The 16,845-nt window shown below is 32.9% G+C and overlaps 2 protein-coding genes across 4 annotated transcripts in view; one reads left to right on the top strand and one right to left on the bottom strand.

Moving 5' to 3' along the window:
- LOC111634012 (nucleolar protein 56-like) overlaps positions 1 to 10,132 on the top strand; it is a 34,387-nt gene extending 24,255 nt beyond the window's left edge. Inside the window, exons 2-10 of the mRNA XM_023378687.1 lie at positions 7,863 to 8,064; positions 8,130 to 8,297; positions 8,389 to 8,587; positions 8,658 to 8,845; positions 8,919 to 9,070; positions 9,151 to 9,251; positions 9,317 to 9,465; positions 9,537 to 9,658; positions 9,725 to 10,132. Coding sequence (XP_023234455.1) covers positions 7,863 to 8,064; positions 8,130 to 8,297; positions 8,389 to 8,587; positions 8,658 to 8,845; positions 8,919 to 9,070; positions 9,151 to 9,251; positions 9,317 to 9,465; positions 9,537 to 9,658; positions 9,725 to 10,066 — 1,623 coding nt within the window. The 3' untranslated portion in view covers positions 10,067 to 10,132. The remainder of the gene's footprint in view (positions 1 to 7,862; positions 8,065 to 8,129; positions 8,298 to 8,388; positions 8,588 to 8,657; positions 8,846 to 8,918; positions 9,071 to 9,150; positions 9,252 to 9,316; positions 9,466 to 9,536; positions 9,659 to 9,724) is intronic.
- Positions 10,133 to 10,555: 423 nt separating this feature from the next.
- On the bottom strand, positions 10,556 to 16,572 carry LOC111634013 (uncharacterized protein ZK1073.1-like). Of its 3 annotated transcripts, none has more exons than XM_023378689.1 (14): positions 16,390 to 16,572; positions 13,572 to 13,622; positions 13,416 to 13,482; positions 12,995 to 13,106; positions 12,591 to 12,653; positions 12,454 to 12,514; positions 12,292 to 12,378; positions 12,137 to 12,214; positions 11,989 to 12,000; positions 11,808 to 11,917; positions 11,690 to 11,728; positions 11,458 to 11,590; positions 11,322 to 11,373; positions 10,556 to 11,256 (listed from the first exon to the last, which is right to left on the bottom strand). In XM_023378689.1, the coding sequence occupies exons 1-14, from the start codon at positions 16,459 to 16,461 to the stop codon at positions 11,207 to 11,209; spliced, it is 987 nt and encodes a 328-aa protein (XP_023234457.1). In that variant the 5' UTR covers positions 16,462 to 16,572; the 3' UTR covers positions 10,556 to 11,206. The 3 variants fall into 3 exon arrangements, with proteins under 3 accessions (XP_023234457.1, XP_023234456.1, XP_023234458.1); XM_023378688.1 differs by having other exon boundaries at positions 12,995 to 13,112; positions 16,390 to 16,568; XM_023378690.1 differs by lacking the exon at positions 11,989 to 12,000 and having other exon boundaries at positions 12,995 to 13,112; positions 16,390 to 16,566.
- Between the last annotated feature and the right edge of the window lie 273 nt (positions 16,573 to 16,845).

The following is a 16,845-nucleotide window of genomic DNA, read 5'->3' as shown; positions in this document are numbered from 1 at the left end:
TGATCCCCCACCCATTTGGCGTTTTGAAAATATTCGTTTTTCGGTTCTTAAATGGTGCCAATAGTACTTTCAACCATCTGGGCTATCTAAGATGAATTGTTTTTCATCACTGAACAAAGCTTCAATCCATTCTTTGGACTGTCATGTGTTTTTGTGCCCAATCAAGTCTGTCACTTATGTGCTTTAATGAAAGTGGTAGCATTATAGCTTTTTTTCTGAATTTTAACGTTGGAGATTTATTTAAAACTATCCACACTGTTGTGCTGCTACAAGGTAAGTCTAATTCTTGTTTTATTTTTCTTACTGATGTTTGTTTTGTGGAGCAAACCTTGATGATTTGTCTTCAATCTCGAGGTATAAGCTTGGGTTTAGAACCTGTCTTGAATTTTGTTACATCCTAGCCACGTCTTTTTGATAAATAATCACCAACAGTTGATTTTGGACAATTTATATATGCTTCAATTTCTCTTATTGACTTGCCTTGTGATTTATAGGCATCAATCTGCTATTTTTCCTAATCAGATAAATTATTTGTTCTACCCATTTTAGAACATTGAACAACATAAAGAATTTATATTACAATTAGATATGTAAGCTGATTTGTATATTTCAATGCTTGAAACTAAACAATATTCTATTTAAGTCATGAAATGAATGCCTGTCCGGATAAATATGTAACAGTTTTTTTGTACAAAATTTTCAAAAGTATTATTTTCAGTGACAAAATGTTAATGTTTGATTAAAATTCTTATTTTGCAGTGTGGAAACAAGTAAATCCATGTTATTTTTAATAAAACATTTGTCACTTAATGCAGCAAATTTGGGTTTCACTTTAATTTTTTCGTGTCCGTATAAATTTGAAACACACCTTATGGCCACCACAACTTTTTAAGTTCTTTTCCTAAACAATCATTTATTTCCTTATTTGTTGTTTTATATATATAAAAATATTCTATAAATTGTGGTTTATATGTACTTTTTTGTTTTCTTTCTTTGAAATTGTAATAATAAGGTCAGTGGTTCTTAGTTACTCCTTTGGTTATATTTGATTATCCTGTACAGTATATAGGCATTAAGAAAACTAAATTGCTTTGTATGGGTTTAATAAACTTCAAAAAATAAAAAGTATTTTCACCAATGTAAGTTGGTTTCTTCAGTTCTGTATTCAAATATTCAAAGTTTTTCTAAAATTAATTTCTGTTTAGAAAAATTAACGATTATATTATGAGCATGGTACATTCATTAATAAACGTCAAGCTTAAGAATGGAAAACAATCAGGAAATCGAAATAAAACATTTGAAAGAATATATATATGGATATGTGTGCTTTTATCATGTACAGTACTATGAAATAAATTTGTAATCTTATTTTGGATAAAGTTAATATTGCAACACTATCCCCAAAGATATTACAGCTAATTCCCTTTTACTCAACAAACTATCCCATCATGTCGTGGGGTTGCAATCTGTGGAAACTACTTTGTTGGTCTATATGATAATTACGGGGGGTAAATGAGAAAATGTACTTTTTCTCACTTCTCGCAAAGGGCACGTCTTGTAAATGATTTAACTCTGTCATATTTAATATTAAACAAAATTTGGCAAATGATGCAATGTGCCAAACAAATATCATCATCATGAGTTAATCAATTTTTGAATTCATTTACTTGAGCCATAAATATCTAGACCAGAAGTCACCAAACTTTTCTGATTGTCGACTCCCTACAACTTTTTGAAACCTCGTGTCGATTCCCACCAAAAAGTTTGTGTTACAAGCAAAAAAAAACTCTTACTATTTTAATACATTTCTTTTAATTTTACATTCATTGTATATATGTTAATAATACTAATTGATATAACTTCTTTGTGCACACTTGTGTGTGTGTAATAAAAAATGTACTTACTCATGCCTCTAACCAGTGTGTAGAAATACAAAAATAAACAACTTTGTAAAAACAAACCGGTTTTCCAAATACCTTCCGTGTCCTTCCTCAGGTAAAACGGCTGAATTCCTTATTCTAAAACACCATCACACAATTTTAAAAAGAAAAATTCGAATGCTGATTCAATTGTGCGATATCCACTGCGCATGCATTGTATCTGTTGTGTCACCATCATTCAGAATCGCATTTACTCTTCTCTTACGTGTCTGATGCACTATTTTTATTATGATCTTTACATGCCCTTAGGCATCCTCCTACACCAACCAAATCCTTAGTAATCATTATGTAATAAGGCTTGCCAAGCTAACGAAAGAGCCATTTCTTCTCAGGAGTTAATGCATGTAGATGTAGTGTGCGCCTTATATATTTCTATCACTTCTAGCGATTTGAGGTGTTCCGTGCGTTTTGTTTTGACTATTAATGATGCCTCTGCAAAGTCTACATTGATGCCCCATTCTGGTGCATAAATCGCTTAATCCTGGTCCCCATCGAGCGTTTCGTTGATCCTATATAGATCAAATCCTTATCAAATCTCTCATCTCTCACTGGGATTCGGTATATGCCTGGCAATTTATTCAGGTCAGATGGGTCCTTTCCATTACGTAACATGTCATATCTCATTGGAGTTCTCCTGTATGCAATGTTAATCTTATGTTTTTTGGCAATAGATGCATAAATGGATCTCAAGGCCAGGTTGTACGTAATCGGTATTCTTTCTACATCTATATCTTGGTTGCCTCCATGAGCCCTCTCGTCTGTGTGTTGAGGTTCATTAGTGTTCTTTTGTGGTGGTCCGAGATTTTTGGAATAAGATTGTGGTAGCCGTGAATATCAGCAATCCTCTCAATCAACTCATTATCAAGTGCCTCTCGAGTGGATGAATGAGTAAACGCTCTTCAGATCAACGATCTAAAAACGACTACTTTATATTGAAATGGGTCACACGAGTCACTTGGGATGTACGTGGGGTTTGCAGATTGTTTATGATATACTGTGGTATGGATGTTGGGTGTCCCGATTTTAATATCAATATCCAAGAAATGAACATTGGAGTTGCTGTGTTGGTCTGCTCCGAGTGAGACCATGTGGATTATCATTCATCTCTTCCACAAATCATGTTAAGTTCAATGTGGTTTTCCATATAATAATATCATCATCCACATATCGCCCGTAAAGCATGATGTCATTCATGAATCCCGGTAAGGTCCTAGCTTCTAGTTGTCTCACTACCAACTCTCACAAGTCTCCAGACACCGGACTACCCATTGGGACACCCCTCGATTGTGTATATGTTCATCCGTTGAATTGGAACACTGAACCATAACAAACCAGGTGGGCTAATTCTAGCATGTTTTGATGTAGGGATGCATCATTCCCTCTCGTAAACAGGAGGTCCCTAAGTGCGCAAAAACACGGTGGAATCTTAATGGACGGATATAAAGATTTAAAATCTAAAACCATGATGCAATCAGGAGATGTGATCAGTTTTGATTGATTGATTAACTCCACAGGATTGGAGATGGAGAACAGATAGCCACTTAAGTGTGGCCTAATTATGTTGTGGATTGCATTCTCCAATTTGGCATTAGCTTTATCAACTACCGGGCGAAATTGTTGGCCTTCTTTGTGTGTCTTCGCGAATGCAAATAATTTAGGTACTTCCAGGGTATCCATTGTGATGTTCTTCAGCTCTAGTTTCTTGGCTAACTTTGAACTAGATAAGCGTTTAACCCTAGAATGTAGTTTCTCCATCCATCTATTGTCCACTTCATTGCCATTGCATCTCCGTACTCCTGTAGCCCTTTTTCGTATGTCTCCTTTTTCATGATGACCATGACCTTGGATTTATCCGCTCTGATGATCGTAACTTTGTTCCACCGTGTCCATCTAACGGTGCGTCTGATGTTATCCCTCAGTTCGAGAACTTCTTTATAGAGTCCTTGGTGTTTTTAATTCTACAGGTGGCTATCCACCTATAATATTCTTTCTGTATGTCTGTGAAGCCCCATAATAACAGCTCCAAATCCGGTATAGACGATGTGAACATCATCTTAATAGGACACACAGGAGCGAAGGTTGGTCTAAACTTGAGTGTATCTGACAAACCTTGGGACTTATAAATTATCCCATATTACGAATGGACAATGATGTTGCCTGTGGCCTTTAGGTATTTGGAACTGTAAAATCCAGTCAAGTTTCTTGCTATAACGGTTTTTTAAATTTGTTCTAAGCCTGTGATTCGAATTTACGATTCTCCTATTTTCGATTTCCAGTATGTGGGGGCCTCAACACAAAGCAGATAACAATACACAGAGCCACCACGTCACTCGCAATTTATGCGTCAGAATCGGGCATTAATGTAGACTTCGCAGAGGCATTGTTAATAGTCAAAACAAAATGCATGGAACACCTCAAATGGCTAGAAGTGATAGAAATATATAAGGCGCACACTACATTTACGTGCATTAACTCCCGAGAAGAAATGGCTCTTTTGTTAGCTTGGTAAGCCTTATTACATAATGATTACTAAGGATTTGGTTGGTATAGGAGGATGCACGAGGGCATGTAAAGATCATAATAAAAATAGTGCATCAGACACGTAAGAGAAGAGTAAATGCGATTCTGAATGATGGCGACACAACAGATACAATGCATGCGCAGTGGATATCGCACAATCGAATCATCATTCTAATTTTTCTTTTTAAAATTGTGTGACGGTGTTTTAGAATAAGGAATCCAGCCATTTTACCTGAGGAAGGACACGGAAGGTGTTCAGAAAACGTTTGTTTTTACAAAGTTGTTTATTTTTGTATTTCTACACACTGGTTAGAGGCATGAGTAAGTACATTTTTTGTTAATAATACTGATTGTCAGTTACAAAAATTGAGACGGATGGGCTTGGATGATCAAGAATAGCAATTATTTGGTTCAAAATTTGTAAGTTTTAGTCTTAAATTGCCTCGAAGAAGTTCATCTTGTAAGTTGATGTCAATTTTTTGATTTGAGTGGAAAATGGTGCCATAATCCATTCCAACGGTGGGCAGCCCGCGGGCCAGCTACGGCCCGCGAAAAGTTTCTATCCGGCCCGCGAGATGTTTAGAAGAAATTATAAATAAATATTTTTCGATGTAATTCGTTTAGTTTAAATTGAATATTATTTTCTGAAGTGTTGCGGCAGAAATGACAGGAAAAAATAAGGGAGTCATTTCCTTATTCAAACAAAAAATGGGAGAACAGAATTTTTCTAAATTATTTATATCTCATCGCATCATCCATCAAGAAAATCTATGTGCAAAAGCTATGCAATTAGAAAATGTAATGTCTGTCGTATCCAACTACATAGTGCTGTTTTTATTGTGTTTAAAGTCACTTAGATTTTACAAATAGGTGAGCCGTTCACAGCCCGGCACACGCATTTGTAAAATCTAAGTGACTCATACAACATGGAATTCATATAAAACGGAATAATCAACAGTGTTATAGGGGGGTCGACTGTAGTAATTAATTTCTTTTTATTTATTTATTTATTTATTTCATATTTGCAGACAAAAAATTTACAGGTCACAAGGTGTCAATTAACTACTATGGCCCGCGGAAAAAACGTAAAATTTATTCTGGCCCATGTTATAAAAAAGGTTGCCCACCCTTGATCCATTCTATGATATCAATATTTTCTAAATCTGCAAAACACTGTACTATTAAATTCATTGAAACAATATTCAAAAACATAATAATATGTATAGTTATACTTTAGATTTTTAGTTTAGTTCCATTGACCCCCAGGAATCAATATCGGCCACTTCAGTGACCTTTGATCTAAACTGATTTGTCTTGAAAAATCAAATATTTAAACTTAAAACACCATGAAACTTAGCACAAACAAGTATATTTACTCAGAAGTACATGAATTGCATTTGAAAACTTAATGTATTACGGCATCTTTTGACACTTAAATATTTTTGCCAATTTGAAACTAGATAGCCCAATAGTTCAACCAATGTTAACTAGCTTATAATTAAAATTTTTAAAAAGCAGGCAAATATGAAGCAAAAAATTAATGAAATTACTAAAAATATTAAAATAAATTTAAATTTTATTATCTTTTGTGCAAAACAATGCTAAAACAATTTCTATAATTATGTCACAAAAGATGAAAAGACTTGCAATTAATTTAAAAAATTGTAATTAGGGGTTCAAAAAATGCAGGTAAAATTAAAAGATTGTTTTTAAACACTAACAGTTGTTTGAATATTTTCAAATTGTAAAATTTATGTTATTTATGTGCAGCAGTGACAGAATATTTTGCTTTTAATACTTATATAGATACACAGAATACAGACTGCCAGTCATGCTGTCTGCATGGCAACCCAAAAAATCTCTCTATCTTCCCTAAAATGGGGACGGTTGGAACCGACCGAGTGCAATCTCTCGTCGTTCTGACTACACGAAAGGAAAGTCCGCCGTCGCCTCGTGTATGGGTCGTTGCGTACTTTCTGCTTTATCGACATTCCAATAAACTAATATTTAATTGTTTTTATTGTAATTTAAAAAATTTTTAATATTCAACCAAAACAAAAATTATTTTTCTTATAAAATGTGGAAGAATCTGAAATCGTGACAAGATTTTCTTGATTTCGACACCCAGAAAATAGTCTGATTTTTCCCAACTCTGTTATCGTTTTGCTATTCAAATAAAAAGGAGAAAGAGATGAGTTTAATGTTTACAAGCATCAAATAATTAAAAAATATGATTATATTTAATATTAATCCTGATTCATATGTCATTTCACTTGATTTTTATACATTTTTTTATTAAATTACTCCATTGTCTGTCCGGAAAAAATCTTGGAACTAAGTTTTCACTCGCTTCCCAATTCTTGATCTACTTGACACTTGGAATACATATGTATGCAAAGTATAAGAATTGTCACATTACTTTCTAAATTAAGGAATTGTTTTGTGTGTAATTAAAAAAGAAATATAAATTAACACTCCCTTTATATTTGTAATAATAAAAAAATCTCGAGACCATAAAATACTAGTATAATATTAATCCTGATAGAGTTTTGTTAATTCTGAAAATTTGTTCTTAAAAATAAAATGGCCTTAATCCTGTTCTCCTTCATTTAATCTCGCGTATCTTCACAATTCAAAGAGCAGAAAAAAGATATTCGGCACTAACTTGTGTGGGCAGTAGTACCATTACAGTAAGAATAACCTTTTGAATGATTTGTGCAATGGCACATACGTTAAAATATATCCTCCGGCTTTCGCTTTTCGTTTTAAAGAATGATCAGTTTTTTAATTTCTTTTTGGAGCATGACAAAAATCCAATTTAATAACAGTAAAATTCAAAGATTGGAAGTTGAACAATTTGCCAATTCCGATTCTGCAATCTTCTTCTTAACATTTTCAGCACTTTTATATTAGAAAGTTAGAACCTTGGTTTTTGGCTATTTAAATGAAATATTCACATCGTCCTCGGATTGATCATCTAATCCGAGTATGATGTGAATATATATCAAATTTATTTTGAGAGGGAAATTGGCTATTTGTTTAATAACACTGATGGACGTCAAACGATCGCCTTAAATACCTGGGCTGTAAATCTGCCATTTTTAATAATTATTAATTTAGATAAGAAATAGCACCTAACGTCTACCTCTATTAGCAAATTACTTAGTATTAATTATTAAAAATAGCGGATTTATAGCCCGAGTATTTAAGGCAATCATTTTAGCTATGTATTTTCGGGCTTCGGGTTGTTTAATATACTTATATGTTATTAAACAATTTTTTTAAGGCATATTTTAATAATTGATTGTATTCAAGCATTAGTTATTTGCTGCTACATAATTAAATTTTTTTTTAATACCAGAAAAATTTAGAGTTATTTAAAATAATTAATTTCTTCATCAGGCTCTCTTTGTGTTGTTTGAACATGCTTCGGGATATACCTTATTCCGTGTTAAGGAGTTTGAAGAAGTGGGTATGTTCTTACCCGAAGTAGAGAAGAGCATACAAAACTTCAGTCATTTCTGCTCCATTGTCCAGTTGATTGCTTTCACGCCATTTAAAAATGCATCTAATGCTCTTGACAACATGAACAGCATTTCTGAAGGTAAACGTTGATTTTCTTTTTTCCAATTATCCCTACGGATGGTTTAAGTTCTTGTTTGTGTACAGGCATTCTTCATCAAGACTTGCAACTTTTTCTCGAAACTTATCTGCCCAGACCGGGAAAGAAGAAACACGTAATTCTCGGAGTCGGAGATGCAAAAGTGGGCGTCGCCATTCAAGAAACCCTGTCTTACCCGTGCCAACACACTGGTGTCGTTCCGGAAATTATACGTGGTAATTACAAATTTTGAGGTTTGGTTTATACGGGACCGTGTATTGTCGATAGTTTTCGTTCTATTTCGCATCTGTTTAAATTTCTTTCCAGGTGTTCGTGTTCATTTTCATAACTTGATCAAAGGATTGTCCGACAAGACCGCATCAAAGGCCCAATTGGGTTTGGGTCACAGTTATTCTAGAGCTAAAGTCAAGTTTAATGTAAATAGAAATGATAACATGATCATTCAAAGCATTTGTCTCCTGGATCAATTAGATAAAGATATAAATACATTTGCCATGAGAGTCAGGTGATTATTTCTTACATTTTGAAATAGTTAATACTTAATTTTATTAAATTGACTGGTTTTTCTTATATAGGGAATGGTACTCGTACCATTTTCCAGAATTGGTAAAATTAGTGCCAGACAATTATATGTATGCCAGAGTAGCAAAGTTTATAAAACAGAGAAAAACCTTAAATGAAAGAAATGTCGAAGAATTAGAAGAAATTGTCATGGACGGTTCGGTGGCCAAAGCGATCTTTAATGCCGCAGAAATGTCAATAGGTACATTAAGTTGGAATTGGTCAAAAATTAACTATTTACAAATGTTTAATCCAATGATGAATATTTTTTTCAGGAATGGAAATTTCACCAATAGATTTAATCAACATTGAAACTTTTGCATCTAGAGTGATAGCTCTGGCTGATTATCGAAAAGAGTTATTGGAATATTTGAGATCGAAGATGCATAACGTAGCACCTAATTTAGCGGCTCTTATCGGCGAGACGGTAAGACGGCTTTTTTTCGTGCATAAAAATAAAAACCGTTCTGCTTTTTTACAATTTTTTTTTTTTTTTTTAAATTATAGGTTGGTGCCCGTTTAATCTCGCATGCTGGAAGTTTGACGAATCTTGCTAAATATCCTGCTTCCACGGTTCAAATTTTAGGAGCGGAAAAAGCTCTTTTCAGGTAATTGTAAAAGTATATTTTTACAGTTTATGTAATAAAACAAATTAACGTCAATATTCTTACAGGGCGTTAAAAACACGAGGCAACACTCCAAAGTATGGTCTTATCTTTCATTCGACATTTATCGGAAGAGCCGGTGCTAAAAATAAGGGACGAATTTCGCGTTTTTTGGCAAACAAATGCTCTATTGCTTCAAGAATCGATTGCTTTTCTGGTAAATGTTTTAAAATAAACTAGCTAATAAAACTCTCTTATAAAGAATTACTAAAATTTTAAACTTGTTAGAAATGCCAAATGATATTTTCGGGAACAAATTAAAAGAGCAAGTAGAAGAAAGGTTAAAGTTTTACGAAACTGGAGAAGTGCCAAGAAAGAATGTGGAAGTGATGAAAGATGCTATAGAAGAGGTAAATTAAAATATTATATATAATAAATGTTAACAATTTAATAAAAATCTTGTTTTAAATATGTAGTCTAAGCAAGTTATCAAGTTAGCGAAAAAGTTGAAAAAAGCAAAGAAAAAGAAGAAGCAAGAAGAAGAATCATCTATGGTTTCTTCTGCTATGGAAGAAAGCAACTTTAAAGAAAACGAAATTCAAGAATCGGTTATTGACGAGGAAAAACCGCAAAAAAAGAAGAAGAAAAAGAAGAGGAAGTTAGAAGATGAACCTATAGCGTCCTCTAATCTGGAGGAAAGCGTACCAAACGGCGAAATAGAGGCCGAGACGCAAGTTATCGCAGACGACGTGGAGTTGCCCGCAAAGAAAAAGAAGAAGAAGAAAAAAAGTAAACAAGAAGAATCAATCGAAGGTTAACCGTTTCATCTGTATGGATTTCCACTCAAGTACATTTTATTTTAATAAATTTTATGTACCATTTAATATTTTATATTATTTGTGTGTGAATACGACACGGGTTTTTTTCAGATAGACAAAACTATGAAAAAGCAAATAATGCTTTAAAATTTATTTCATTTTCATTCCAACTATACAAACAGATCTAACATCCAAGATAATTATTATATTAGTAAACATGCTTGTTTAAAAAAAGTTAAACAAATTTTTTTTGCATTGCTGAACCAAAGATTATATGGTTTAATTAATTTATTGGCAATTTTTTACAAGAAGTAAGTTGTCATAAATCACAGAACTATTATATAATACTGTTGGCCATAAAACACCACAAATGTATAAAACATTTGCACATAAAGTCTGTATCATTTATAATGTCTTTACAAAGTTATAAGTAAAATCTAAAAAATATCTTATCAGGAATGATTTATCCTACAATTGCAAGTTTTTTACTTTTTTTTTTTTTCCTTTTTTTATTGTATATAGTATAAATGTATATATTAAAGAAAAACAAAAAAAAATACCACAAAATTCTTAGTTAATTATATCGCTGTACAATATACTAAAAATGTAAAAAATATCAATGAAAGTTTGATCATAAATTATAGGAAAGCATATTAAAGCCACAACTTTGATGCCGTTCGTAACAAATTTCTGTTTGCAATAAAAACAGACGACAACGTGAACAGTTAGACATCTACTGTGTTTAAAACTTGTAACATTTTGATGATAACAAGAGCTATTTTCTCTGCAAATTGCAAGAATTAACTATTAACATATTTTGTGCAAAAGTATTCTATGTTATCGCTATACAATTAACACATAATATACCTTTTGCAAATACATCAATCTTAATAATGCAATATTTGAATTATTTTTGCATAACATACTGTAAATAGATTATCTTTAGAGGTCCGAAACAAGTAACTATTAAAAAATGTTTCTATTGGGGGGAAAAATCTTAATTTTTTGGCATTTAGAATTTTTTTCTAAAGAAAAAAAAAACAATTTGATCTTTTGTTTTCTAGTATTCTAGAATGCAATGACAAAAAATCAGCTAAAATTCATAGCAAAACTATTAATGTACGATCTCTTTCCAGTCGTTCACGAACAGGAGAGTAACGAAGATTGACGAGAAATCGAAAGAGCACTCACTGTAAAGACATTTAAATGTTTGAATTCAAACTTATAATTGTTATGGAAAAAAATTTTAACTTACGTAGTCCAAGTCCTTGAGAGAAGAGCAAAATGTTGTGTGCCAGACGATGCGGCTATTGAAGATAAATTTATTATATATTAAAATATAAGGTTATATAAAAAAAACTTTTTACTAAAAATTCGTATAAAATATTTACCACTTCATTCATTACATCACCAACGTCATCAATTTTGAGCAAAGTTGTCCATTTAGGATCCATGTGAGTGTGCATGGTATGAACGGTATGGACGTGAGAAGCCTTAGCTCCCGTTACTAGTAACGTGTCGACCCTAAAACAAGAAATTTGTGTGTGAGATTTACATAAATTAAATTAGTTTTAATTACTAAACATTACAACAAAGACAAAATCAGATAAAATTACCACTTACTTCATTTTATCTCTCAAAACACCAGAAAGGTCACTTCGACTAAAGAATAAAAAATATACATGTATATTTTGAGATCTTCAAAATGTTTGCTGGACGTTAAAACTCAAATATAACTTACTTAAGAAAAGAATCCACATAGAGACGCAAATTGCGAGGATTGAGTCTGCTTTTTAATTTCTTGATGTAAAGATTGATAACTTTGTCTTTGTCTTCGGCTTTTTCTATTTGCTATATTTCGAAAAGAAGTTTAATGAAATTACTCGAGCGGTTAACGATAAATTTATTTAACACCAATTTACCTGTTCCAATATCTAATTGCAAAATCCAGTAAGCAAAAAAATAAAATATTTAAATTTAAAACTTTTAAACGACAATTAATAATGATTTTTAAAAATGTGTAAAATTACTATTACAAAATATCAGTCACAAAAGTTTTAAAATACTCACGGCCCCAAATTTATGAAATACAAGATACTGCTCGGCCGTAGGATTCATTCCCACGGTTTGCAATTTCCAATTAATTATCTGGAAAAATTTTTAATTATATAATTTTTTGATAATTTTATATTGTTTTAAAATTTGTTTTTAGTTTTAAATTATACCTTGTCGTTAAAATATTCCATTATTCCGGCAACAGTGGAAGTACAGTGAAGCAAGACGTTTCCGAGCACACGATTGGGATACAGCATCTACTCCGCAGAGACAGAAAGTTAACGATACCGCAGTTTTTGCGCAAAGAGGTGTTAAAAAAGCAATCTACTCACTGCAAATCTCGTAAGAATATTTGCTCCCGCTCCCTCTCCCAGTGTTATAACATACTTAATACTAAAAGTAAGGACAGATTTATTTTATTTTGGTATTTAAAATAAACTAAATAGAAATGCATTTCGAAAACACTCACTTAAAATAATCTAATATATAAATGAGATCTTCGGCCAATTCTTGCATAGATGGAAAGTTGAAACTATATAAAAATATAGACAGAATTATTTCACGTAATTGCTCAATTATCTACGGAGTCATCTATTGTAATCGTTGTAAATTTTTTAAATCATTTACATCTACAAATTTCGATTGTTTATATATAATAACAAAAAACCATTATCATTTCTTATCAGGAAATCTAGAGACAGGAAACATCTGAATATTATGTTTCGTTTTGACCTTCAGTCAATTTTTTTTCTTTCTCATTTAACTAATTAGGTAATATCGTAAATTCTATTACATAAAATATCACTCGAGTAATCTACATTTAAGTATATATTGTACGAATAAGCCTTTATATGATAGTTACTGAAAATTTACCTCTCGTCCAAGTCTGGAGCGTCGTATTCTTGGCCCGGTATTTCGACGTGTAAAAACACCGAACGTTCTCTTATTTTTTCCATAGAGGGATGCTCCACAAAGTTATGGAATTCTGCATCTGTACAGTTATACCAAACTAGTGTTTTAATGCATTTAATTTTAACATAATTTTCATGTCGACAGTAAATGTCTCAATACAGTATCTACGAGTAACCGTTGTATTTCATAAATTGATCATATGACTAAGATGATAAAATTACTAACTGTACAACTTACTTAATTATTAAAAGCAATTTTTGAAATTACTAATCAGCATAAATTCTAGCAAGAATCCATAAAGTCGGTGTGTCCGGGATAATCTTACAAAACAAATTTTCCCATTCAAAACCATATAAAATGAAATATTCATAAAAACACTTACGATTACAACCCATGTCGTGAACGGTAAGAAAAACTGGAGTTCTGTCTCTGATAATCTGGGTATTTCCCTATATTATTAATTAAATTTCATTACACATTACATACTTATTCAATTAATTAACGAAAACTTGCATAATTGAACACGGTTAATACTCACTTGTACAAAGACGCTTAAAATGCCACATTTGTCGGTTTTAATGAGATGTTTCTGTAAAAATAAGCAACAATTTATAAGCATAGAAATGTGACACGCCCGTTTATATACGATAAATTTTCCCTTATATGAATGAAAAGATTTGTGAAAACACAATTATCAATTGCCATTGAATTTCCTTTTTGCAACTAAATGCCACATTATACAATAACCATATATAAATAGATGCGGATCTCTGTATATTAGAGAGGTTGCGGCTGATGTTTTCAACATGAAAATGTGTACGTGTACGTCGGACGTTCAGTGCCGCTTTCCTGAAGGCCTAGAAGTTTGGCAATGGTGTTTGGAATGTCGAGCGTGATTCCACTGACTATCCAAACACCATTGTCAAACTTCTAGGCTTATAGGAAAGCGGTGCTGAACGTCCGACGTACACGTTTTTGCATTGAAAATGTCGGCCGCAACCTCTCTATTTCTAATAGGCGGTGTATGGCTCGTGACAAGGTTTGGCCACCCCTGCCATATAATCAGTCTCTTACCGGTAAAGAAAAAGTGATGCAAATCACTTACAAACAATGCGTGTAATTAAAAGTATTTTAATTAATAATTTTGCATTTATTAAAAAGCTTTAATTAAACTAAATTATTTAAAATAACCCTTTCTATTTCTTGCAAGTAAGGTCTTATTATACAATTCATTCTACTAATAAAACTTCCATCACTAACGTACGAAATTTTGCAACAAGTTGCTTAACTTTCCCGGCAACGTACGCTGGCTCCATCTATTATCATATTTTAAAAACTTTTACATTTTTAACAATTATAAAACGGCAAAAATCTTAATTTTTTTAATATAAAACCTGAAAATTAAGTTCAAAACGTTTTAAATCACTTTTTCCACGTAATCACTATTATAATTTACGATTCGAGTAATTCCGACGGTTCGATTTTAAGCTCGGTCGAGTGTAGAAAATAAAATGTTGATCGAAAGATTTATATACTGCATATAACTAATGGGGCAGAAGAAAAAATATAAGCCTAGTTAATGAAAGTTGAACGCCTGGGAGAGATGCCACGACAATACTCGGTCATCCGAACAAAGACGAAGAGAGAATAAAAATGACTTTGCGGTGGCTAATGGCGCGCCTTCGAGCGGTGCCGCTCCAATCCATTACGCGACAGCAGGAATAAAACTACCCGATATTAAAAGAAAATTTGTTTATGTATTCAATACACATTCGACTATTCTATAGAAAAAAATGAAAGTTAATTGTTCGGTTACGGGCTAATTCGAGTTGATTGCGGGAAGCTCGGCCGCGATAAAGATCTGGCAAAGTACTCGGTACTTAATTAACGAACGCGTATCTCGTTTCGACAGGTGCCGAAATCGGATAGCCGGATGAACGAGCGGAAAAAAAAAATGTCCTCTGAAAGTAATGACCGAGTAGCCTATAAAATATTTTAGTGATTTTTGTTTTAATACATTATATTTTTTAACGTTTGCATTATTTATAAAAATTATTATTTTAACCGAAAGTTTTAGATTTTTGACAAAAAAAAAAAAATGTTTATAATTTTTAAAACGAGGTGGCGGACATCGTCGCGTGACGTAATTACGCGACGAATTTCGAAGACGCGACGCAAATTACGTCACGGTCTGTAAAATCCGATAATTATAAATTTTCCGTCAAACGCGTGAAATAACTAAATATTCCATTTATTAATACTCTTAATCGCTTTTCTAAAATTATTTTTCGAATTAATTTAATTCGAATTATTTTTAAGACGTCGTCTATTTTCATCGATTCGTTAAAGGTCCTTATCCTCTTTTATCGATCGCCGACGTCTTCTACTCGACATTTAGTAACATTAGACTCGTAAATCAGTTTCTTTTCTTCCTTAAATACAATTTAAGGAAGAAGAGGATGATAATTTCGACAAAATTTCCTATACATAATTTAAAAAAAAAAAAAAAAAATATTACTATTGACGTCACAAACCGGAAAAATTTTTAAAATGCCCGAAATGTCAGAATATTTTTAACTATTTGCCTGAAATAATATATAAAATTTCGCATAAAAACTGTGAAAAATTCTCCCTCGTACTTCGTTTTAATTAATAACCCAACCCATATTTTCGAGGAATTAATACTTCCGCCCGTTTTAAAACGGAAAATAAAAAAAAATTCCAAAAAATATTCGAACGATTCGTATTAAATAAGTTTATAAAATAAAATGGCTAAAACATATATTTTAAATATATTCAAAAAATTTGTAATGGAAATAAGTGCGGACGAAGGGCAAGGTTAACATTGATTTCCCTTTATAGATCGTCTACGTAATTTATTAATAGAAAACCGTACTTGCCACAATTAGAAATTAAAACCGAGTCGAATCTATTATAAAACGGGAAGGCTGCTATTTTGTTTAGCGCGTAGCGTAAGAAAAACATTGGTTCCTTTCCAAAAACCTACTGGCGACGTCGATCCCGTTCCGTCGGGCGCATCTAAAAAAAAAAATCACCCGAAAGCACCCCCGTAAAGGGGCCTCGATAACAAAACTTTTAACCTACTGCAAGATCCGCCGTTATGCTTTTTAGCGCATCGATTTGCATTATCGATGGCGTAAACAAATTAACGTTTTAGCACACGTTGTAACCCCCGCGTTAACGCCATTTTAAGGACTCGAGGACGGTTAAATTTTGCCCGAAAATCCCCCCAAAAAACACAGGTGAAAGGCGAAAGATACTACGCAATGGCGTTTGTTTACAACACATCGATTGACGGGACTGCAGTCTAATAGAGAGAGATTGGATCCTCTTACCGTTTCTGCTACGAAGTCGCAGGCGCTCAGATTCATTATCTTCTCCATTTCTGTTATTTTCTTTTCTTCCATGGTTCCTTTTTTTTTTTTATCTCGCTTTCTAAGCTTCTCGAACAAAGGACACACACACGGCTTTATATGTTACTCTAACGACGAACGGTATCGACTGGACGTGTGTTGGGTCACGTCGCTGCGTAGCTCGGCTTATAGGGGGTATCGACCAATCACCATACAGTGAGGGGTTGCGGGCTATGACCTTCTACAAAACGTCACCGCTGTTTTGGGCAGGCCAAAATATTTTCCTAGCATCTTTATTGTTACGGGGACGTTTAAATCTATCTTGCGCCGACGAAAATAAGTAAACGAGAAAGAAGAAAGAAAGAAAAAAAAAGCCAAGTTCTGCATTGTTGGTGGGCAAACGCAATTGTGATGTCACCGACTGCAACGTGCCGAGAG

Source organism: Centruroides sculpturatus, unplaced genomic scaffold, assembly GCF_000671375.1.
Source record: "Centruroides sculpturatus isolate CEXI.00-Female unplaced genomic scaffold, Cexi_2.0 scaffold736, whole genome shotgun sequence".
In the NCBI taxonomy this organism is placed as follows: domain Eukaryota; kingdom Metazoa; phylum Arthropoda; class Arachnida; order Scorpiones; family Buthidae; genus Centruroides; species Centruroides sculpturatus.
Note: the sequence above shows the minus strand (reverse complement) of the source record. Positions and strands in the feature narration are given on the sequence as shown.